Genomic DNA, 23,996 nt, shown 5'->3' with positions numbered 1-23,996 from the left:
TTCAAGTAAAACCTGCACTTACTACAGTACTTTCAAAAAATGTAGGCCCCAAGCATAAAACAGGCAAAGACAGCTAGTCATTTATAAGACGTATAATCTGATGTACTCACTGCCCATGCTGGAGTCAACAGCTCCATGCACCAACACATTTTAGTTTCCTAAGATCGTGTGAGTTCCAAGTCCTTAAAGAACAAATGCACAATATGTATATATTTATATGTTATATAAGAAATGCACCAACAACGTCGCATGAGTGGGTTTGGTGATTTGGCCATCTTTATCTGAGGCCTTCACGGGTTGATTCTCCCAGATGTAAAAGGTTGGTCATTTCATTATTGCAGAAGGAATCTCTAGTATCAGTCTGCAAAGGGTTCTGTGGAGGTGCTGGTTAAGAGGCACATTTCTAGGCCAACTCCCAAACATTTTATTAGTAGTGGACCTAGGAAGAGTGCCAGGATCTGCTTAATTAAAGAATATACTAGGCTGGCGCTGCGGCTCACTAGGCTAATCCTCCGCCTGCGGCGCCAGCACCCCAAGTTCTAGTCCCGGTTGGGGCGCTGGTTCTGTCCCGGTTGCTCCTCTTCCAGTCCAGCTCTCTGCTGTAGCCCGGGAGTGCAGTGGAGGATGGCCCAGGTCCTTGGGCACTGCACCCACATGGGAGACCAGGAGAAGCACCTGGCTCCTGGCTTTGGATTGGTGCAGCGCCAGCTGTAGTGGCCATTTGGGGGGTGAACCAATGGAAGGAAGACCTTTCTCTCTGTTTCTCTCTCTGTCTAACTCTGCCTGTCAAAAAAAAAAGAATATATTAATTAATTAATAAAAGATAGATAGATACCCCCCCCCCCAATTCATTCCCCAAATGCTGAAGCTGGGAGCCGCAGACTCCGTCTGGGCCTCCCACCTGGATCACTCACCTCCCTGCATCCAGCTTAGCAGAGAGCTGGAGTCATGAGCCAGAGCTGGGGACCAAACCCAGGGACTCTGATGTGGTACAGGGTCATCCTGACCCACATCTTAACCATCAGGCCAAATGCATGAAATGCATGGCCCCAGGGATCTCCCTTGAAGGGGGTTTTCATGTAGGAAGCACCGGCCCATACCTGGAGCAGCCCTGCCTGAAGTGGAGTGGACCTGCTGAAATCCACAGGGAGCCATTTGAAGCATGCCATTCCTGGATAGCTCCTGTTCCAGACAGATGGCTCCACATAGCGATCCTGGGGGAGGAAACGCTTGGAACTGCTTCACAGCAAAAATGTACCACCAGCCGGCTTCCTTATGTCCCCCACCCCATTCTACCTGGAAGCAAATCCGTCCTTACCTTGGGTGCTGGTTTGCTTCCCGCTAGAACTGTGGCAGAGAGAGGAGACACTGCTGGGAAATGAAGGGAGAGGTAGATCTAGTTTTATTGTACAGAGACTCTCTAGAGTGTGTTTCTGCTATCTTGATCTTATCTTCTATGGGCAGATAGTGGTCAAAAGATTTTTTAAAGAAGTATTTTCTTTTTTTTTAAAAAGATTTATTTATTTATTTGAAAGTCAGAATTACACACACACAGAGAGAGAGAGAGAGAGAGAGAGGGAGAGGGAGAGAGAGAGAGAGAGGTCTTCCATCCGATGGTTCACTAGTGCCACAGTTGGCCGCAATGGCTGGAGCTGTGCAGATCCAAAGCCAGGAGCCAGGAGCTTCCTCCCAGTCTCCTGAGCAGGTGCAGTGGCTCAAGGACTTGGGCCATCTTCCACTGCTTTCCCAGGCCACAGCAGAGAGCTGGATGGGAAATGGAGCAGCTGGAACTCAAACCAGTGTCCATATGGGATGCCGGACCTGCAGGCGGTGGCTTTAACCTGCTACGCCACAGCGCCAACTCCCTGAACATTTTAAGAGAATGCTTTCCTCGAGATTTATGCTAAGGCTCTGATTCCCCTGCCCCGGCCCTCTGCCCTGGCTGCGGCCCCATCCTGTCCGTCTGGCCCGCAGTTGTCCTGAAGGACCATGGCATGGTGCCCTTCATCAAGATCTTCCTGGATGACGAGAGCTACCGGGCGGCCGCGCTCAGCATCCTGGAGCAGCTGTCCGTGATCAACGCCGAGGAATACATGAGCATCATCGTGGGCGCCCTGTGCTCGTCCACTCAGGGGGAGCTGCCACTCAAACTGGACCTCCTGAAGGTGATTTCCCAGCCTCCCGTGAATAGGCACCAGGGGGCTCACGCATACTCATCCATTCACACGGCTGGCCACTGTCCTCTTAGGCGGTGCCCGCTGCTGTGGCAGCAGACCCTACGTCCTCAACAGCCTGACACACTAGAGACTTCTTTCTGGGGTTTAGTCCAGTCAGTGATTGGGGGACTGTCACCCGGAGACAGCTGTCACCTGGCTGTCTTAACTCAGCCAGCAGATCAGAGAGGGAGAGACCCCGGGGAACTGCACAAGGCATCCTTGTTCAGGTCTAGAATTGGCAGACAGTTCGGCAGAACGCTGGGCAGGACCCACCTGGATGCAAGGGATGATGGGAATGTAGTCCTTGGCTGGCAAGACCCAGCTGGATGCAAGGGGTGATGGGAAATGTAGTTCCTGGCTAGGCAGCTAGTGACACTGTTTGCTGTAGACAGGGAGCCTTGTTGGTGGCCAACACAGCTGCCTGGTTGGCTTGAGTCCCTCGAGCGTCTCGCAGTGGCCAAATCTGATGCAGAGTGTCTGGGGCGTTCGTGGAACGAGACATAGGCCTGAGCAGCTGGGAGCTCACAGACGCGTGAGCCACGGTTCCTTTGCAGGGCGGTCAGTGTCCTGGGCAGACACTGAGCATGGGCTGCTGTGGGAGCAGAGAAGCGGGGTGGGGGAGGCTCGCAGAGGTGGGGGCGCGTGAGCTGGGAGAGGAAGTGCAGAGTGGTCAGGTGTGTGGAAGTGGTGCAGGGGGCGAGCGAGACTGGCTTGGGACCCTTGAGTGATGGCGTGAACTAGAGGCTTCGGCTGGCTTGCAACGAATCACCAAAGGGCCTCGGAGTAGTTGAGGGGCTGTCATAAATATCACCCCTCCCCTCCATCCGCCCCACTCCAGTCCCGATTTCGGTGCTGTTCCTTCTTCCTGTTCCTTTTGTGCCTTGGGGTCTGTGCGGTTTTCTTTGTATTGTGTTGTTGGAGGAAAGAGCAGCGGTAAGGTGGACTTCCACCCTGGGAGCTCACTCTGGGACTTTCCGTGCATAAAACAACACGACTGCCCACGCTGCGTTTATGTGTCATTGACGAACCCCACCTGATTACTGATGGATTAAAAAAAAGGGGAGTTGCTCCGACTCCCCAGATGTGGTAACCATCAACCTAACTTATTTATATATGGGGATATCTCTGTACGGAATATTTTTACAATGTAGAAAATGGCGTTTGGTTCCTTGACTTCGTTCCTCTGTAGGGCCAGTATCAGACGTTGACATGGTTGCTCTGGCCATCGGGGCTTCATGTGGCCATGGCATCACGAGTGGTCCCTCCACTGGTGACTTTACAGCCACAATGATCACGCCTTCACAGACAACAAAAACCTAGGTTATTGAACCTAGGTTATGGACCCACATACCAGCGCAGATGATGTATAGGAAACAAAAGGAGACTTAATTGTCTTTAGAAAGACACTTGCATGCCATAATTACAGGAGTTGAAAGGATGGCAAGGCAGAGAGTAAAAGAAGGCAGAGGAATACCAAGAACTGGTAGAAGTTTCTGGTGGGTGTTTAGCTTACTGGAGAAGATTCCAGTGTCCCACGTTGGAGAACTGTGCTTGATTCTTCACTCTGCCTTTTGACTCCAGCTCAGGCACACTGTGGGGAGCAGCAGGGAGGCCTTCAGTAATGGGGCCCCTGTGGGAGACCTGGATTGAACTCCTGGCTGCTGGGTTTAGCCCCAGCCCAGCCCTGGCCACGTGAGCATTTGGGTCCGCAGATAGGAGTATTCTCTCTCTCTCTCTCTCTCTCTCTCTCTCTCTCTCTCTCCCTCTCCCTCTCCCTCTCCCTCTCTCTCTCTCTCTCCTCTCTGTCTCTCAAGTTAATTTTCTAAATAGATAAGAAGAAGAGTAAATGCAAATTTAGAGTTGGACAGGACCTTACATTTCATGGGGTCCAATGTTTTTTTTTTTAAGATTTGTTTATTTATTTGAAAAGGAGACACACACACACACACAAAGAGAGGTCTTCCATCTGCTGTTTCATTTCCCAGATGGCTGCAACAGCCAGGGCCGGGCTAGGCTGAAGCCAGGAGCTGGGAGCTTCATCCAGGTTTCCCACATGGGTGGCAGGGGCCCAAGCACTTGGGCCATTGATTGTCTGCTACTTTCCCAGGTGCATTAGCAGGGAGCTGGATCAGAAGTGGAGTAACCAGGACTCCAACAAGTGCCCATATGGGATGCTGGCATTAGCTTCTTTCTTTTTTTAAAGAATTGTCTTATTTATTTGAAAGACGGAATTAGAGAGAGAGAGAGAGAGAGAGAGAGGTCTTCCATCCCACTGGTTCACTCCCCAAAATGGCTGCAGGGGCAGGAGCTGAGCCAATCTGAAGCCAGGAGTCAGAAGCTTCTTCTGAGTCTACCATGTGGGTGCAGGGGCCCAAGGACCTGGGCCATCTTCTACTGCTTTCACGGGCCATAGCAGAGAGCTGGATTGGAAGAGGAGCAGCCAGGACTTGAACCGGCGCCTATATGGGATGCTGGCACTGCAGGTCAGGACTTTAACCCGCTGCACCACAGCGCCAGCCCCTGGCATTAGCTTCTTAACCCACACGATGTTGCAACACCGGCCTCAGTGTGGTCCAGGCATCTAATAAAAAATGGGTACTTGAAAAATTTAGGAAAAGTGGAATGAAGCTAAGTTTATTCTGGTGCAAAAAAGAATTGAAATCTAGGCATAATTTAGCTGTAGCATGCACTTTGCACAAACTTTGAAGCCCTCTTGGCTTGGACAAAGAGAAGCATCCAGAGAGCCTCAGTGACTGGACTAATGTCACACGACCGGTTAATGGCGAGGTTGTTTGCTTAAGGCTGGCAGCTGGAAGTCCAGCGGTCTTTCCACTGCGCCACACTGCCTGTTGCGTTTTCCTGTGTCTCAGGTCAGCTTGATTCTTGTGTTTGATTGCAAGAGGGTAGGCACCACCAAAGCAGCCAGAATTTGGGTTTTCTCCGGGTGAACAGGTGTTTCTGACGTTTCTGGAGTGAGCGCCCAGCAGCCCCGCAGGAAGGGGAGTTGTGCTTCTGCCTCTCGGGGAGGGAGGGGAGCAGTGTTTTTGTGTGCGAGGTTGGGAAGAATGTTCTGTGTTCCCGGAGGGCTCCTCTTGTTGACCCTGGAGTCCAGAGACGCCTTATTGGAGTGCCAGCCCTGGGGTAATAGGACTGTGTGCGCCTCCAGAATTAGCAGTGCAAAGCCATTATGGTGTTTTACAGATTCAATATCATTTCCGAGCCGCACTCTGAAGAGAGCCCATGAGGCGGGAACGCGCGGTGAGCTTATTTAACAAAGTCGTAGCCGGCTCTCAAGTGCTGTCTTCTCCCTGGATGCCGCGTCACTGCTGGGCAGCAGGGAGGCCCCAGAGCTGCTGTTGTCCTCACTGCTGCTGCCGCAGTGGGTGATGGGGCGGGATGCCCCCCCCCCCCCCAGGAGTCCACTCGAGGCTCACTCACCATGGACGGGATCGGATGCATGGTGTACATATTTGTCTCTAAGTCGTCTTCAGAACCCCTTGGCACTTTGGCTACAAAGACGTAAGATGAGCTGTTTCTGGCTGTATCTCCCCTTTTAGAAGTGGAGAAGTGGCCGGCGCTGCGGCTCACTAGGCTAATCTTCCTCTTGCAGCGCCGGCACACCGGGTTCTAGTCCCGGTCGGGGCACCGGATTCTGTCCCTGTTGCTCCTCTCCCAGTCCAGCTCTCTGCTGTGGCCCGGGAGTGCAGTGGAGGATGGCCCAAGTGCTTGGGCCCTGCACCCCATGGGAGACCAGGAGGAAGCACCTGGCTCTTGGCTTCGGATCGGCGCAGCGCGCTGGCCGCAACATGCCGGCTGTAGCAGCCACTTGGGAGGTGAACCAACGGCAAAAGGAAGACCTTTCTCTCTGTCTCTCTCTCACTGTCCACTCTACCTGTCAAAAACAAAACAAAACAAAACAAAAAAAACCCACACAAGTGGAGAAGTGAAGTGGCTCCTGCCTGCAGGTTTTGTGTCGGTAAAGTGGGTGGGCTGTAGGATGAGGGGGACATGGGGGAGTGAGGGTACGGAAGGCAAGGGGAAAGGCGGTCCCCATGCCTGACAGAGGGTTGCCAACACAGCTGCCTGGTTGACTCGAGCACACCGTGGCATCCCTGTGCCCCGTCCCCGTGCCAAAATCTGCCAGCCACTCCAGGCAAGACCAGCCAAGGGCAAGTCATTTCCCAAATCCAGCGGTGCTTCCAGGTCGACACGAAAGCACACGTGACTTCACCCCCTAATTCTGGCAAACGATAACCGAGTTAAAGAATAATGTAAGCAAATGAATTTCCTCTCTGTGGCCGGGGGAAGGGGGGGCGTGATTGGGTTATGCCCAAATTCAGATTGATTTGCTAATATACATTTAGCTGTTCAACTCGGAGCTTAATCGCATTAGCTCACCAGTCTTCCAGCATGACACATGGAAAATTATGAGGAATAACAAATAATAGAATGTGAAATAAATCCTGTTAGTCCTAACGTAGTTAGCGCTTTGCTGCAGGCATCCATATTATAGATCCAAGCTGGAGGAATACTAACTCAGAGACGATGACATGCTAACCGAGTTAAGGACGAGAAAATGTGCTTAACGCTGACCTTCTTTGAAATGTGTCAACCCTAGCCTGATTACTTTGACTTCGGCTGATTAAATTTACTCCCTTCCTCGGACTCGGAAGCCTGTGTGATGCATGAGCCTACAAAGTTGAATGACAGTAATGGAGACCCTCCTCCCAGGCTCTGGGGTCCTGACAAATCGGTTCCCGAAGTCGCGAAGTATTTATTTGCCTTTATGATAGAAATGTCTCTCTTTAGTCGCTATGAAATTAAGCCTTTGTAATTGGATTTTGCACTCTTTACTTTATGACTCTGCAAATATGAAATTAACCCCATCCTCAGGAATAATAGAGCCGTCTAAGTTCTAATGAGATTACCCCCATTTTAGATAATGACTCGGAATTTCATAAATCAAACACAGCAACAATTAAGGACAGCCAGCCCTTCCTCCTCCCCCGCCCGACGGAGGAAGAAAATGGCCGGCTGGGAACTGCAGGGGGCGGGCCCTCGAGAGAAGTGGACGGTGATGAAGGCCAATATTGGGTAGCTTCTGTTTTGACAATACCGGCCTTCAGCCCTCTTTGAATGATGGCGTTCTTTTGAGCAGTATCTGGCTGCAAGCTGGACAATTCAAAGGCAGATCCTAGAGGGAAAAGGGGGTTCATGGTCATCCAAAAAATATTTTATTTATTTATCTGAGAGGTAGAGTTACAGACACACGGGGGAGGGGGAGGGAGAGGTCTTCCATCTGCTGGTTCACTCCCCAAATGGCTGCAACAGCTGGAGCTAGGCCAATCCGAAGCCAGGAGCCAGGAGCTTCTTGCAGGTCTCCCACATGAGTGCAGGTGCCCAAGGACTTGGGCCATCTTCTATTGCTTCCCCAGGTCATAACCAGAGAGCTGGATCGGAAGTGGAGCAGCCAGGACTCGAACCAGCGCCCATATGGGATGCCAACGCTGTGGGCACTTAGCCTACTGTGCCACAGCGCTGGTCTCAGACCATTGCTTATAACCTACTTGTCTTTGTCTTTCTATCATTCTCCCGCTTGGGTATTTGTTTTGTCATATGTCCTATCATTCACAGAACAGTTTCATTCATTGGTTTTCTCTGCCTTTAACAAGAAGGAGTATTGGGAGCCTCTGAAAACAGGTTCGTGTCATCAAGCTGGAGATTTCCGGATGTGTTTGAGATGGGTTCATTTTTCACCACACACATCATGCGACCAGGTGCAAGGTCAGGGTGAGATGGTGAGACGTGTGCATGCCACACGCTAGCGTGGAGCCTTGTGTGTGTGTGATCAGTTGGAAGGAAGGGGCTGCAAGTGCCACATGTGTTGGGATTAGAGTGCCTTTCCAGCTCTGTGGCAGAAATCGTAATTTGTGGGAAGTGAGATGTCCAACCATGGCAGGCATACCTTCCCCACACCTGCCTTAGGCTCTCTCGGCCCCAGGGGTGGGTGGATGGGGCAGATGGCTTTGGGGGCTGTCCACACAGAGGAAGGCTTTCCCTGGTCTATACCGTGGGCTTTCACACTCATGGAGAATCAACATTCTAGAAGACACTTGCCCTAGCAACATACGTGCTTGTCTTTGAGGATCTGTCTGCAAGCAAAATTCTCTCTTGGACTTTGAGCCAAAATCCGACTCAGCCAGGTCTTGGCCTTATCCGGGAGGAGAAAGCAGTGTCGTTGCTATTTTTTAAAAAATGTTTTGAGAGGCAGACACATGCCCACACCTAGGGAGCAGAAACAGTGACAGGAAGAGAGACAAACAGAGATCTCTTGTCTGTGGGCTCACTTCCCAGATGCCCACAGTGGCCAGGACTGGGCCAAGCCCAAATGAGGAGCTGGCATTTCAGTCTGGTGGTGGGGACCCACCATTTGCACCCAGGGCCTGCACTGGCAGGGACCCAGACTCAGGAGCACCGCTGGGAGTTGAACTCACATACTCGTCGTGGGATGCGGGTGTCTTACCTGCCAGACCAGATGCCGGCCCCCCCTTTTCCTTCTTTATAACTAGGCAAAGATCGGTTTCAAGGGTTTACCACACTTTATGTTGTTTATCTGTTGTACATATAACCATGGCCTTTCCTAGTTACTACAGTCTTTGTTTTTTGTTGTTGTTTTTAATTTATCCAATGTCACAAATGGGGCCATGGGAGCCCTCGAACGGCTGCTGGGCCACCATTCCTCTTCCTCTTTGAAAGAATCTGTGCGGTGACACAGTCCAGGATCATCCTATGTTCTGCCCTAAATGTGACACTGATGACCCGCCAAGCAGGTTGGCTTCTTCCCTCCCTCCCTTCCTCCTTCCTTCCTTTCATTTGTTTAAAAGCAGAGCAACAGAGAGAGGAGGAGGGACAGACAGAGAAATATCTTCCATCTACTGGTTCACTTCCCAAATGGCTGCGGCAGCCACATCTGAGCCGAGCTAAAGCCAGAAGTCAGGAGCTCCATCTGGGTCTCCCATGTGGCTGGCAGGGGCCCACATACTTGGAACCTCTTCTTCTTCATTTTTTTATTAAAAATTATTTATTTATTTATTTGAAAGAGTTACACAGAGAGAGGAGAGGCAGAGAGAGAGAGAGAGAGAGAGAGAGAGGTCGTCCATTCTCTGGTTCACTCCACAATTGGCCGCAACGGCTGGAGCTGCGCCAATCTGAAGCAGGAGCCAGGAGCTTCTTCCAGGTCTCCCATGCAGGTGCAGGGGCCCAAGCACTTGGACCATCTTCTACTACTTTCCCACAGTAAGAGAGCTGGATCAGAAGTGGAGCAGCTGGGTCTCGAACTGGCGCCCATTTGGGATGCCGGCACTTCAGGCCAGGGCATTAACCCGCTGCACCACAGCGCCGGCATCGTAACCTCTTCTGCTTAGCCTTCCCATCCACATTGACAGAGAACTTGATCAGAAGTGCAGAGGCCAGGACTTGAACCCTCGCTGCAGTCTGTGATGCCCATGTCGTCGGCGGTGGCTGACCCTGTGGCACAGCAGCGCTGGCCCCAGTTTAGGTTTCTTACAGTGGAATCCAGAGTCTGAGAACAAAATCTGGCAGGGACAGGTGTTTTTTCTCTCGCTGGTGTTAGAAGACACATTACCTGCATTCTACAAATGGAGCTGGAGACCTCTCTTTCATAAGCATGTGACTTCTGTTTCATAGTCCTGTCCCCTTTTTTGTGTGTGAACTTTTATATCCAGTCCCTTCCTTCCTTTCCCTGCATGCTACCAATTCTGTTTGTCCACTGACTTCCCCGTGTCACCCCAAGCCTTGCCATTCCAGGTGCATCACTGCTCCCCGCCCACTCCTCCTGCCCAAAGGGCAGTTTTTCTTTTCTTTGTCCCTCTGGACTGTGTCTCAAGGCATCCCGGAGTTGACCCCAAACTGTGCCCGCTCAGACAGTCCCCCTTCTCCTGTCTCATTCGTGCATGAAGTATCAGGAAGGGTAAAACCCTCCAAAGCTCTCTCCTGCCTCGGAGCAGAACCAGGAGGACTGACTGCCACTCTCCAGGGAACAGGCGGAAATGGCAGATTCTAGGTGGGGTCTGATGCTGTTTATGGGATCAGTAAATCAAAAAGTAACTCACACGGCGATCTTTCGTATTTATCTGATGTTCTGAAGCTTTGTCACAGAAGGAACATGGCTTAAACGTGGCCCTCCTGCCCCCTCCTTTTAGAAACAAGTATTGGATACCTGCTGTATACCATGCGTTGCAGTCCATGAATGGTATATGGTAAAGGCTCACTAGGGATTTGACTTGGGAAGGAGATGGAAGTGTGCCTGCCCCACAGGGCTCTCAGTGACGGGCAGGGCGGTGGGCTCTACAGGCTGTGCTGTGAGTAGCACCCAGGGGCTCGCCACACACAGTCAGCACCCGCTGTTACTTCGATGTATTCCATTCCTCTTCCCTGAAAGCCTTCTCACACCAGGTTTGAGTCGATTCACTTTATTATCTCTCCTCCTCTAACAGATGCACCCACCAGAGAGGGTGATGGAGAGTCACAAGCCACTTCGATGCGGGTTCCGTAGTGGCTCTGGCGCTCAGCATGAGGGGATGGTTTATCACCCCCCCACCGCCGCCCTGCAGGGAATGTTGTTAAGTGCGTGTGAGGCCGGCAGCAGTGAGCAAGCTCTGGTCTCTGATCTCATGGTGGAGATCATGAGGCTGGGGGAGAGAGCTGGGATGCTTTTCAAGGCGCTGCCGTAGAGTGTGATGAGAGTTTTGGTTCGGGGACCGGAGAGGGCTGTGTGAGCGCTCCCCCCACCCCGGGGTGGGTGGCTGGGTGGGGTGTGAGCTGGAGGTCCGAGAAAAAGCTTTCTGGATTAAGTGAAGACATGGGACAGTTAGATGTGGGTGTAGGCTTTTGGCATGGTCGTCTGAAAGAAGGCATCCATGGGTAACCTAGCTCCGTGTTCACCGGCTCTGCTGGTCTTGACGGCTTTATCTCTGTTTGCAGTCTCTACTCCGGATCCTGGAGAGCCCCAAAGGCCGTGCTGCCTTCAGAGTCTCCAGCGGGTTCAACGGGCTGCTGTCGCTGCTCTCCGACCTGGAGGGCTCGCTTCAGGACCCGCCGCCACAGTCGTGGGGAGCGGGGTCCTCCCAGCAGACCCTGGAGCTGGTGCTGCACACCCTGTGTGCCCTGTCTTCAGCCCTGCACCTGGACCCAGTCAACGGCGACTTCTTCAGGAGGAGCGGGCTCTTCGAGAAGCTGGCCGAGGACCTCTGCCTGCTGGGCTGTTTCGGGCCCCCAGAGGAAGAGGACGGGGTTCCTCGGCAGCCCTCGGCCGACTCCCCCAAGATCAGGCCTTTTGCTGACTTGCTGAGAGCTGCCTTTTCCCCACACAGCCCCCTCCCTCCCAGGGCACAGAGCTGCCTTCAGATCCTCAGCTTTCTGGACAGCATGGCCAGCGGCACGCTCCACCTGCGCAGGGACCTGAAGGAGTCCCTGGGGGCCGGGCAGGAGCAGGCTGGGGATGCCCCGAAGAGAGAAGCCAGCAGTGACCCCCAAGACAACTTCAAGCAGTGGCCAGACCTGGAGGAAAGGTAGAGTTTTGCTGCCTCCTGCCTTGGGGGTCATCCGTCTATCTCTGTCTCCCATTTCTTATCCAAGCAGCCTGCACAGGTGCAGCAGGTGCGAAGACAAAATGACACAATGGCTGTGCGACTTTCTTGCCTTTAAGTGCAGGTTGCTGGGAGCTGGCAGGAAATCCAGTCTGAGCAGCACAGCTTGGAGAATGTGTGCAGGGCACCTGGGAGCCCAGGGCACAACTCAGCTGATAGATTTGCTTCCTCCTTTGGCGTCTTCCATGCTCCTGGGAGCTGCTCCAGGCCCTCCCGGGTGTGCTGGGGACTTTTGCTTTCTGTGATTTTCTCTCTTTCTCCGGGGCACTGCCAGCAGTGGGGTGAGGCCCCCCTCAATTTGCAGGACAGAAACCAACATGTCTGGCCCAGTCTTCTGTTCTTTCTGGCTGTCTCTCCTCCCTCTAACTCAGCCACTTGCTTCTCTAATTTCTGAAAGCCAAACTCCTTAATGGGAGCAGACTTTTGTAGGCAACCTTTTACTTTCATTCTTTCATTTGCATAACAAGGAAGTTTACAGAAGTCACAGAGCACAGAGGGTCATCCCCAAACCGCTGTTGGGTTGTGAAAGAAACTGCAGAACACAACAACAGTATGGCAGGCTTTTTTTTTTTTTCCCTATTCCGCTAAAGCAGGAATGACATGAGACCAGCTAACCTTCTGAGAGTCACCACGTGTTTTTCTCCAAGGGGAGCCCTCATGGGGAGATTTCAGTGTTGGAGCCTGAGGGTGGGAGGGATGCACATGGAATCCCCACATCTGGAGATAATCATAGAGTTTTGGTTGGTTTCATTTGTTCATCTGGTCCATTAATTGGTTTCCTGATCTTGCATTCCTGCACGAACCAATTCCTTCTTGATATATTTGTTGCTGAGCTAGATGAACTTTTTTAAAAAGATTTATTTATTTATTTGAAAGGCAGAGTTACAGAGAGAGAGAAGGAGAGACAAAGAGAGAGAAAGGTCTTCCATCCACGGATTCCCTCCCCAAATGGCCCCAAAGGCCAGAGCTGGGCTGATCCAAAGCTAGGAACCAGGAGCTTCTTCTGGGTCTCCCACGTGGGTGCAGGGGCCCAAGCACTTGGGCCATCTTCCACTGCTTTTCCAGGCCATAGCAGAGAGCTGGATGGGAAGTAGAGCAGCCTGGACATGAACCAGTGTCCACATGGGATGCTGGCACTGCAGGCAGCAGCTTAACCTACTGTGCCACAGTGCCGGCCCCTAATATTTTTATATCGTCTTAGATAATTGTCGTCACAGTGTGGTGACCTGTTTTCTCACCAGTGGTGTGTCTTATCTTAATGCTGCCTTTCTCTAGCAGTGACTGGACTTGTTCAGCTTCCTGGTGTTCAGTGCAGGCCTGGAGTTTCCCCCGTCCTTTCGTTTTAACCCTTCTGTGTGCTGATGTCTTAGGTATTTCTCTTGTAATGAGAAGAATTTTGTTTTTTTACTTTGTTTTAAAATATAGTGTCATATCTTTGGTCATTTAACTGGAGACTGTGGTTTATTTACATTTTTAAACTTATTAATATATTAGGATGATTGCCACTTTGTTGTTTTCATATTTTTGGTTAGTCTTTTTCTAACCATTTTTTTTCTTGCCTTCTTTTCAATTACTTATTTTAATTTAACTTTGTTCTTCTACCATGGAACGTATTCTCCTCATGATTATTGTTTTAATGACTGCCCTAAAATGATTTAACAGGTATTTTAATAATGTTTAAACAATATCTTCACATTCTTTTCAATTAATCTGTAAAGACTGTAGGACTCTTAAATGAAATTTAAGGGGCCAGTACTGTGGCATAGCAGGTAAAGCCACTGCCTGCAGTGCCAGCATCCCATATGGGCCTCAGTTCGAGTCCCAGCTGCTCCACTTCCAATCCAGCTCTCTGGGATCTCTGCTATAGCTGGGAAAATAGTAGAAGATGGCCCAAGTCCTTGGGCCCCTGTACCTGTGTGGGAGTCCTGGAGGAAGCTTCTGGCTTCTGCCTTCAGATTGGCTCAGCTCTGGCCATTGCCACCATCTAGAGAGTAAACCAGTGGATGGAAGACCTCTCTCTCTCTCTCTCTCTCTCTGCCTCTCTGTAACTGCCTTTCAAATAAATCTTTTTTAAAAATTTAATTTAATAATCAATATAGCAATTATATATAATTGATAATTTAATAATTAAATACAATTATCTCTTTCCAACTTATACATTACTTTTTTTAAAAAAAGATTTATTTATTTGAAAGGCAGAGTTACAGAAAGAGAGAGAGAGAGAGGGAGAGAGGTCTTCCATCTGCTGGTTCACTCCCCAAATGGTCCCAATGGCCAGGGCTGAGCCAGGCTGAAGCCAGGAAGTCAGGAGAAGTCCATTCAGGTCTCCTACATGGGTAGTAGGAGCCCAAACACTTGGATGACCTTCCACTGACTTCCCAGGAGGCTTAGCAGAGGGCTGGATCAGAAGTGGAGCAGCTGGGACTTGAACCGGTGTTCATATGGGATGCCGGCATCACAGGCAGTGGCCTAACCTGCTGCGCCTCAATGCCAGCCCCATGCATGACTGTTGTACAGTATTTTAATTCCATCTTGTCTTAGTTAATTCGTCAACTAATATATTTATTATTACTCTTTTAGCAGTATTCATTTGGGGTTACCAATAGACTTTCCATATGTGTCCTCACCATTTTTTCTTGCACCCATAGCCTTCTACTTGGGATTATCGTCCATGTACTTGTAGTACACGGACTTCTCTTTGGTGAAGGTTTGTGTGGAGCAGACTCTTTTGGTTTCCATTTGTCTGAAATGCCTTTATTTTATCCTAATTGTTGAAGGATAGCTTTCCCAGATTCACATTTCTTACAGCACGTAGAAGGGTTCCCCTAGCTGTTGAGTAGAAATTAGCTCTTTTCATGGTTCGTCTTTTAAATATAATTTGCCATGCATCATTCTTCCTGTTTTGTAGTTTTGTTACCGTGCATCTGGATATGGATTATTTTTAAAGTGTGTTCTGCTGGGTATTCGTCCCGTTCGATGTGTGAATTTGGAAATGGGTGTGCTTTGTCAGTTCTGGGTGCTCTCTCGATTGTACCCCCTCCCCCTTTATTCTCTTGTGAACTTTGGGACAGCCGGACGTGTGCTTTGCTTTCTCCATTCTGTGCTCTGTGACTCAGCTTCCCTTCCCCCTTTTCCTTCTCTTTGTCCTTCTGTGGTTTGTCCTGCACCATTTCTTTTCAACTTTCTTCCAACTCACTGGGTCTCCTATTAGCTGTGTCAAATCTGATGTTTAATCTAGACATGGAGGGGTTTTTTTCCTCCAAATATTATTTATTTATTTATTTATTTGAAAGGAAGAGTTAGAGGCAGAGAGAGAGACAGAGACAGAGACAGAGACAGAGAGAAAGAGAGAGAGAGAGGTATTCCATCTGCTGGTTCACTCCCAATGGCCACAACGGCCAGAGCTGCGCCAATCCGAAGCCAGTAGCTAGGAGCTTCTTCCGGGTCTCCCATGTGGGTGCAGGGGCCCAAGGACATGGGCCATCTTCCACTGCTTTCCCAGGCCACAGCAGAGAGCTGGATTGGAAGTGGAGCAGCCAGGACTCGAACCAGCACCCATATGGGATGCCAGCACTGCAGGCAGCGGCTTTATCCACCATGCAGTAGCGCCGGCCCTGGTAGTTTTTTTTTTTTTTTTTTTTTTGACAGGCAGAGTGGACAGTGAGAGAGAGAGACAGAGAGAAAGGTCTTCCTTGTGCCGTTGGTTCACCCCCCATATGGCTGCCATGGCTGGCACGCTGTGACCGGCGCACCACGCTGATCCGAAGGCAGGAGCCAGGTGCTTCTCTTGGTCTCCCATGGGGTGCAGGGCCCAAGCACTTGGGCCATCCTCCACTGCACTCCCAGGCCACAGCAGAGAGCTGGCCTGGAAGAGGAGCAACCAGGACAGAATCTGGCGCCCGGACTGGGACTAGAACCCGGTGTGCCGGCACCGCAAGGGGAGGATTAGCCTATTGAGCTGTGGCACCGGCCGGAAGTTTTGTCTTTAAAACTTCAGTGATCATGTTTCATAATTCTAGATGTACCATTTGTCCTTTTCCAAACCACCCTGATTTCAGAATCCTTTTCCTTGTTTTATCTCTGGTATTTCTTCCAGTACATGAATCATAGTGTTTCCCTCTGTGACTTTTGAGAATCTCATTGTACAGTCTGTTGGTTCTGTGGCTCTCGTTGCCCGTTTCTTGTGTGGTGCGTGACTCTTGGGGGTCGGTCTCGGCCCGTGACCTTACTTCTCCTGGAATCCATGCAGACCACCCTCCTCCTGGCTATCCCACCTCTGCAGACACGTGAAGCCTCTGCGAGGCCGCAGCTGCCCCTTTGCAAGCCAGGTCTTGGCCAGATTCCTAGAGGCTGCTCTTGTTGCTTTATGTTGGGGAGAATTCCTTTCCTGGGGTTCCAGATCCTGTGTTCAGCAGAGCTGTCCGAGAAGGCTTGCTCCCTGGCCTTGCTGACAATTTGCATGCTGACGTTTTGCATGTATTGGGTCTCAGTGTGTGTGCTTGTTCTGCCTACTCTGCCAGCTGTCGGAGAGCAGCGGAGTGCTTGTTAGCACCACAGGACAGTGCTGTCAGGTGATAAAAGAGCAGTGGTCATTTGTCGACTGTCTCTGGGGGCTGGACACTAGCTGTTTCTTTTCATTTAATTCTCTCCCAAATCTTGAAATTTTACCAGAAAGGAAACCATGGCTTAGAAAGAGTAAGTCACATGGGCACATGTGGGGCTGCCTTTGGTGATAGGCAGAATTTGAGCCTGCGTGTGTGTGTGTGTATCTATGTGTGTTCTTCCTGCCTTTTGTGGAAATTCCCATAACAATGACAGTGACCTGCCCAGTGTTCTGACAGCGCGGCCTGCAGGTTCAAGTTCAGGCCGTAGCCTGCAGATTGCGTCAGCCCCAATTCTTTGCAGTCAGCCCTGTGTCTGATGTCATCTTTGTTTCACAATGAGTCATTTCTAGATTTGTAAAGTGTCAGCTTTCATAAAAAAGAGCACTGGTTCCTCATAGGGTGATTGGGTTTTACCCGTCAGGTGGTTGGAGCCGTGGAGGCCTCTGGGGAGGCCGTGCCTGAGGGGGTTGTGGCTTACGAGGACCACTGGCTAGGAGCCTCTCAAAGCAGGGCACCCCTGCTCCTTCCTGGTTCCTGCCTTCTTGTTTGACTGCTTTAGCTCCTGCTGGGTCTTGTGGTCTGAATTTTTGCCTTGGCTCAGCAAAAAGAGCCGCCCGATTACCTGCTCCTTGGACCTCACTTGTGGCTCTAACTCGTATCTGCAAGGGCACATGGTTTCAATGGGAAGGGGTTTACACCTGTGGGTGCTCTGTGAGAGACCCCTAAGCCATCTCTTGTCTTCCCCTGCTGCTGGCCGTCTCACATCCTCATGCTGGTCATTGCTGTCAAAGCAACGTCCCCTCTTCGGTGTGAGTTTTAGCCATAACTTGAGTTATAGCTCAGTGAGGTGAGTTGGGTGGCCAAGCCAGATCACCAGAGGGGACAGTGCAGACCCTGGAGTCCGCATGAGGGCCAGGTGGGTCTTTGCAAGGCACAGATGTGACTGTCATGGCCACTTGGAATGCCTGGCTCCCAGGATAGTTGGACATTGTTGCGTTGGCTTGAACAACCCTAGGAGCGCCCCCCCCCCCCCCCCCCCCCCGCTGCGCAGGGCCATTGCTCCCAGCCTCATCCGGCACCTTGCCGCTGGGTTTCCAATGAACGTCGCACACATACCCTTTTCTCTGCCTGGGATGCCATTTGCTGTACCTGGACTGTGGCTTCTATTGCTTTGTTGCTCTGTTACTTCCTCCAAGGATCCCCATGCCCACCCCGCCCCGCCCTGGGCTGTCCCAGCCTCATCCCCTAGGCCAGCTCGGGTGACTGCCCCATGTCCTCTCAGCATCTGCCGCACTGATCACTGGGAACGTCAGTAACTCTTCGTGTGGCTGTTGTTGTACGATTCCTTGAGGTTGAGCTCACACGTACAGTCATGTCATAGCCTCCGTGATGAAGACACGAAACAGCCCCCAGCCCCCAGCCCCCTGCGCCCCCAACTGCCGCCCCATAGAGCACATCTTTTCTCTACCCCAAGCCCTGACAGCCGTTGGTGTTCCCTAAAGCTCGTCTTCTCCAGAAAACCTCACACGTAGAGGCAAACATGCGCTGTCCTTGGGGACCAGCTTCTTCTACGCAGCACGCCACCAATGAGGTTCCACCATGTTGTATCAGTGTCGTGACTTAGCTTTTCATTTTTTCAGTAGGCTCCTTCGCAGGTAGGAGGGCTTTAATTGTGACGAAGTTCAGCTGATCCGGTGTTCTGCTTTCCCTGGATTATGCCTTACAGAGATCTCTTTGTCTAGCCAAGGCTGGGAGGATTTTCATCCATGCTTCCTTCCAAAAGCTCTATAGGTCTATACCCTTAAGGTTGGTTTTGTTTGTTTGTTTGGCACCACATTTTTTTTTGGGACATGGAAATGTCTTTCTTCCAGGGCTATTTGTTGAAAATATGACCCCTTTTTCATTTAATTGTCTTTGTGCCTTTGCAAAAATCACGTGTGTATCTCTTTTTCTAGACTCCGTTCTGTTGCTCCCTGTCTACTGCTTCTCCAGTGTTGCCTTCATTGCTGTTGACAGTGAGTCGCCGCATCAGCTAACCTGAGTCCTCCACATTCCTTCTTCCTTTTCCGCTTTGCTTTGGTGACTTCTGTGCCTGCATCTTTGGATATCCTCGTACCATGTGTATGTCGGGACCAGCTTGCCTGAATCCACAAAGTGTCCTGTTGGCGTTTGAATTGCCATTGTATGAAATAGACTGGAGGAGAATTGACAGCTTAGCTATGTTGACTAGTCCGAGCCACAAACAGTGTGTATTAGGTCTCTGGTTTCATTCACCCATCTGTAGCATTCAGCACACACAGCTGCTTGCTTTCTTAGATTTATACCTGAGTATTTAAATTTTTTGAGCACTATTCTAAGTGATGTTTAAAAATTCTATTTTTTTTTTTTTGCTTTCTAGTCTATAGCAACTTGATTTATTTTTATATGTAAGCTATGTATGCTGGGGACTTGCTAAATTCAATGATTAATTCTAGGAGTTTTTTAAAAAATAGATATGTAGACAATGACATTAGCAGTGACTAGGGGCACCTTTAGAGTTCCTTTCCAACCTGCGTGGTCAAGTGGAATGTTGAAAAGGAGTAGAGAGAGTGGACGTCTCTTCCGCATTCTTAATTTTAGGAGAATGTTTCTAATCTTTTTCCACAGAATATGGTACCAGGTGTGGCTTTTTTGTTAATGCCCATTAGTAGGTGATGAAAAATTCTTATTAATGTACTGAGAGATTTTTTTTAAAAATATCGTATTAAATCTTTCAAGTGATTTTTCTACATTAATTAGATGATCATGTGATTTTTTTTTCCGAAGCTTATCAGCATTATGGGCAATGTTGACTGATTTTTGCATATTGAATCTGCTTGCATTTGTGGGGTAAGCCCAATGGGCCATAATGCCTTATTTGTTTTGTATGCACTTAGATTTGGTTTGCTAATAGTTTGCTGAAGATTTTTGCCCCCATGTTTATGAGGGATATTGCCTTGTCTCCTGGTTTTTGTATCAGGTTAATCCTGGCTTCATCAAGTAAATTGGGAAGGATTCCCTTTCTCTTCTATTTTGTGAAAGAAGTTGTGTAGAATTGGAGTGACTTCTCTTTTCAGCGGATAGTAGAATTCACCGGTGCAAACACTGGGTCCGGAGCATCCTTTGTGGGAAGGTTTTAACTCCAGATTCACTTTTTGTAGTGGCTATAAATTATTCAGTTACTCATCTCTTTTTGCTCAGGTTTTGGTAGTCTGTGGCTTTGAAGAGATTAGTCCATTTCATCTAAGCTGTCGAATGTGCAGGCCTGGAGTTATCTGCAGTGTTTTCTCATTGTCCTGACGTCTGCAGGGCCGGTGGCAGGGCTGCCTCTTTCATTCCCGACATCGACCCTTTGTGTCTTCTTGCCTTCGCCTTTGGTAGCTTACCTGGTGATTTTTCAGTCTTTAAAAGGCTTTCAAATAAGCAGACTTCCATTATTTTCTTCACTGGTTTTCAGTTTTTAATTTCATTGATTTGTTTTGCTGTCTTTATTATTGAATTTCTTCTGTTTGCTTTTTTTTTTTTTTCTCTTTTAATAAACAGCGTCAGGAGGTGGAAGCTTGGATCGTTGATTTGAGAACTTTTCTGTTTCATCATGTACACATTTAATCCTACACATTTCACTCTAAGTACCATATTAGGAGCTTCTTAGAAATATTTTTATGTGTATATTTTTATATAAGTTCCAAACATTAAAAAAATCTTCTTAAAAATTTCTCTTTGACCCATAAATTGCTTAGAAATATGCTTAAATCCCAAGCATTTGAAGGTTTCAAAGCTTATCATTCTGTTACTCATTTTTAGGATATAGTTTGTATGATTTTACCTGTTTGAAATGTTTTAAAATTTGTTTTATGTCTCGGGGTAGAGCCCATTGTGATGAATGTTGAAAGAATATATACAGTTGTTGGGTAGAGTGTTTGATAAATAGTTGGTTGCTATCCAATTCTGACTTCGATGGGTTTCTGTTTCTTTTTCCATCGGTCACAGCAAAAGAGTCTTGAAGTCTCATTTTATGAGTGGGGAGTTGGCCATTTGCCCTTTCAGTTCTCTAAGTTTTTCTTTATGAGTTTGGACGACTTGCACATGTATTTTTGGTATCTACCAGTCATTAATCATTAGTAATTCAATCTGGTTATTGCTGATAGTTTTCCCTTGTTCTGAAGTGCCCATTCTCTGGTATTAGTAGAACCACAGCTGCATTCTTTGGATTAGTGCTAGCATAGTACACACTTTTCTATCCTTTTACACGTACCCTATCTATATAATTTTATTTTAAGATGGTATGGAGCTTTGTCTTTATTTTTCCATTCTGACAATATCTGTTTAATAATCATTTCATATAATTATTACTGTGTTTACACTTAGGTAATATTATCATTTTATTATTTGTTTTCTCATTTTCATTCCTCTGCTTCTTTTTCCTGACTTATGTGGGTATTTTAAGTATATTTTAGTATTTCATTTGGTTTTATTTATTGAATTTTCATCTATTTCAATGCTTTAAATAAAGATTTTAATATCTATATGTAACTTTTAATGGACTGCTTAAAATTAATATTTTACTACTTAAGGGATTACAGAAGTTTGTCTCTAGCAAGTCCCTTTAACTTTCCCTAATCTGTCCTATGAGGCATCTAATACAATGTGGTTGTCAACCATCATACAGATATTTAAGAACTTACAAGGAGAAAATAGTGCATTATACTTATCCAAGTATTGACTGTTTCTATTGTTCTTTCTGCTTTCCAGCTACCAGATTTCCTTCTGTTATGGTTTTCTGCCAACTAAAGAACAATTTCAAGTATCTTTTTTATAACAAGTCTGTTGGCAAGAGATTCATCTGGGAGTATACCTGTTTTGCATTAGTTCCTGAAGGATATTTTTCCTGGATATGGAACTAATTTTTCACATTGCTCTGCAGCTCTTAAAAACTGTCGCCCCTCTGCCTTCGACTTTCTCATGAGAAGATCCACAGCCATCCAGGTGGTTGCTCCCCTGTATGCAATGTGCTGCTTTCTCTGGCTGCCTTCAGGATTTTTTTATTGTCTTCAGGGCTCAGCAGCTTAGTAATGATGTGATTGAGCATGGGTCTCTTTTGTTTCTTTTGTTTGGATTTTAGTAAGCTTCTTGAATCTTTAAGCATATGTGTTTAACTTCATTTGAAGAAAGAATGGCTAAAAATGTTCCAAAAACATTTTTTTTTTCTTTTTCACCAAACTCTTGGAAAGTGGATTGGAAGAATCAGTGTCATGAAAATGCCCATGGTGCTGGAAGTGCTTTGTAGTTGCAAGGCAATGCTTACCAAAATGCTGAGGGTGTTCTTCACAGAACTAGAAAAAAACACTGCTCAAATGTGTATGTAACCACGAAGTCCCTTAGTGATCAAAGCAATACTGAGCAAAAGGAACACAGCAGGAGGCATCACACTGCCTGATTTCTTTTTCTTTGACAGGCAGAGTTAGACAGTGAGAGAGAGAGAGACAGAGAGAACGGTCTTCCTTTTCCGTTGGTTCACCCCCCAAATGGCTGCTACAGCCTGTGCGCTGCGCCAATCTGAAGCCAGGAGCCAGGTGTTTCCTCCTGGTCTCCCATGCGGGTGCAGGGACTCAAGCACTTGGGCCATCCTCCACTGCCCTCCCGGGCCACAGCAGAGCTTGAGTGGAAGTGGAGCAACCGGGACAGAATCCGGCACCCCAACCGGGACTTGAACATGGGGTGCCGGCGCCGCAGGCAGAGGATTAACCTAGTGAGCTGCGGCATCGGCCATACACTGCCTGGTTTTAAAAGATATTACAGGGGCTGGCGCTGTGGCATAGCTGGTAAAGCCACTGCCTACAGTGCCAGCATTTCATAAGGATGCCAGTTCGAGACTTGGCTGCTCCACTTCTGATCCAGCTCTCTGCTGTGGCCTGGGAAAGCAATAGAAGATGGCCCAAGTCCTTGGGCCCCTGCACCCGTGTGGGAGATCCAGAAGAAGCTCCTGGCTGCTGGCTTCGGATTGGTGCAGCTCCAGCCGTTGTGGCCATCTGGGGAGTGAACCAGCAGATGGAAGACCTCTCTCTCTCTGTCTCTCCTTCTCTCTGTGTAACTCTGCCTTTCAAATAATAGATATTACAGAGGCAGGCATTGTGGCCCAGCTGGTTAAACCACCATGTAGGATGCCGTATCCCATATTGGAGTGTCTCTCCAGGGCCCAGCAACTCTGCCTCTGATCCAAACTCCTGCCCACGTGCCCAGGTAGGCAGCACATGATGGCCCCCATGTGAGCTGATGAGATTTCTGTGTTGAGCAATTTCATGCTGTACCCTGGAGGTTTGAATGTTACCTTAGGAACTCTGGCTCTTGTTGACGTCTTATGGGGAGTGTTGATTATTTGGTCCTAGCAGACATGATTGGGTTCAGATCACAAGTTTCTTTCTTTTTTTTTTTTTAAAAAAGATTTATTTTATTTATTTGAAAGAGTAACACACAGAGAGAAGGAGAGGCAGAGAGAGAGAGAGAGAGAGAGAGAGAGAGGTCTTCCATCTGTTGGTTCACTCCCCAATTGGCCGCAATGGCCAGAATTCTGCCAATCCGAAGCCAAAAGCTAGGAGCTTCTTCCAGGTCTTCCACATGGGTGCAGGGGCCCAAGGACTTTGGGCCATCTTCCACTGCTTTCACGGGCCATAGCAGAGAGCTGGATCAGAAGAGGAGCAGCTGGGACTTGAACTGGCGCCCATATGGGATGCCGGCACTGCAGGCAGTGGCTCTACCTGCTCTGCCACAGTGCCTGGCCCGAGACCACAAGTCTGTATCCACCTATGTGCCCCAGCATTAGTTTAGCTCTTAAAGACTTTGCTGGGCAATTTGATGCACCGACAGTCTGCCTCTTCCAGAAGCCAGTCTCCAGCGGTGGTTTGCCCCCAGGCTGGGTCAGAAGGCACACGTGCACAGTCAGGATTGAGCTCAGCACTAATCCACAGCCTGGCAGTCACACCTCCTTCAGCCACCTCCTGGTCATCCTCTTCCTAGCACAGTGCACACCGTGGGTCCCAGGAGCCACTCCCACTTCCTCTCCTGTCTCCGTTCTTCCCACAATGACATCTGGCGCTGGGGGAAAAAGAAAAGTCAGTGGAGGTCTCGCCTGTTATGCAGAGGTTTCTTGGAGCTCAGAGCCTTGGAGTCTGCCTGGCTGCTCCTGCTGCCACCACGCAGGAACCTGCCCCGAGTCTGGGAAGGGAAAGAATGGAGAAACAAAGCCAGGAGATCCCCCAGGGAATCTAATTTGTGTGACCTCCAGGAGCCTCACTTCTCTCCCTCCAGCCCAGAGAGAGGACTCCAAGAGGAGCTGTTTCCCCGCCGCCTGCACCAGGCGCAGTTCTGGGTGCAAGGGCACCTGTGCGTTCACAGCAAAGGATGCTGCTGAAGGAGAAGCCCCAGGGAACTCATTTTTCAGCTCCATGGTGCTTTGGGTTGGGGTTTCCTTCTCTGCTACCATTTACTTTTAG

General features: G+C 49.1%; 1 protein-coding gene across 1 annotated transcript in view; it reads left to right on the top strand.

Annotated features, from left to right (window-relative positions):
- The window catches only part of WDFY4 (WDFY family member 4), a 243,414-nt gene that overhangs the window by 29,429 nt on the left and 189,989 nt on the right, over positions 1-23,996 (top strand). The window contains exons 10-11 of the mRNA XM_062214495.1: positions 1,975-2,165; positions 11,220-11,806. Coding sequence (XP_062070479.1) covers positions 1,975-2,165; positions 11,220-11,806 — 778 coding nt within the window. The remainder of the gene's footprint in view (positions 1-1,974; positions 2,166-11,219; positions 11,807-23,996) is intronic.

Source organism: Lepus europaeus, chromosome 17 (genome assembly GCF_033115175.1).
Source record: "Lepus europaeus isolate LE1 chromosome 17, mLepTim1.pri, whole genome shotgun sequence".
NCBI lineage: Eukaryota > Metazoa > Chordata > Mammalia > Lagomorpha > Leporidae > Lepus > Lepus europaeus.
The sequence above is the reverse complement of the archived record's forward strand: the minus strand, read 5'-3'. Positions and strand labels throughout refer to the sequence as shown.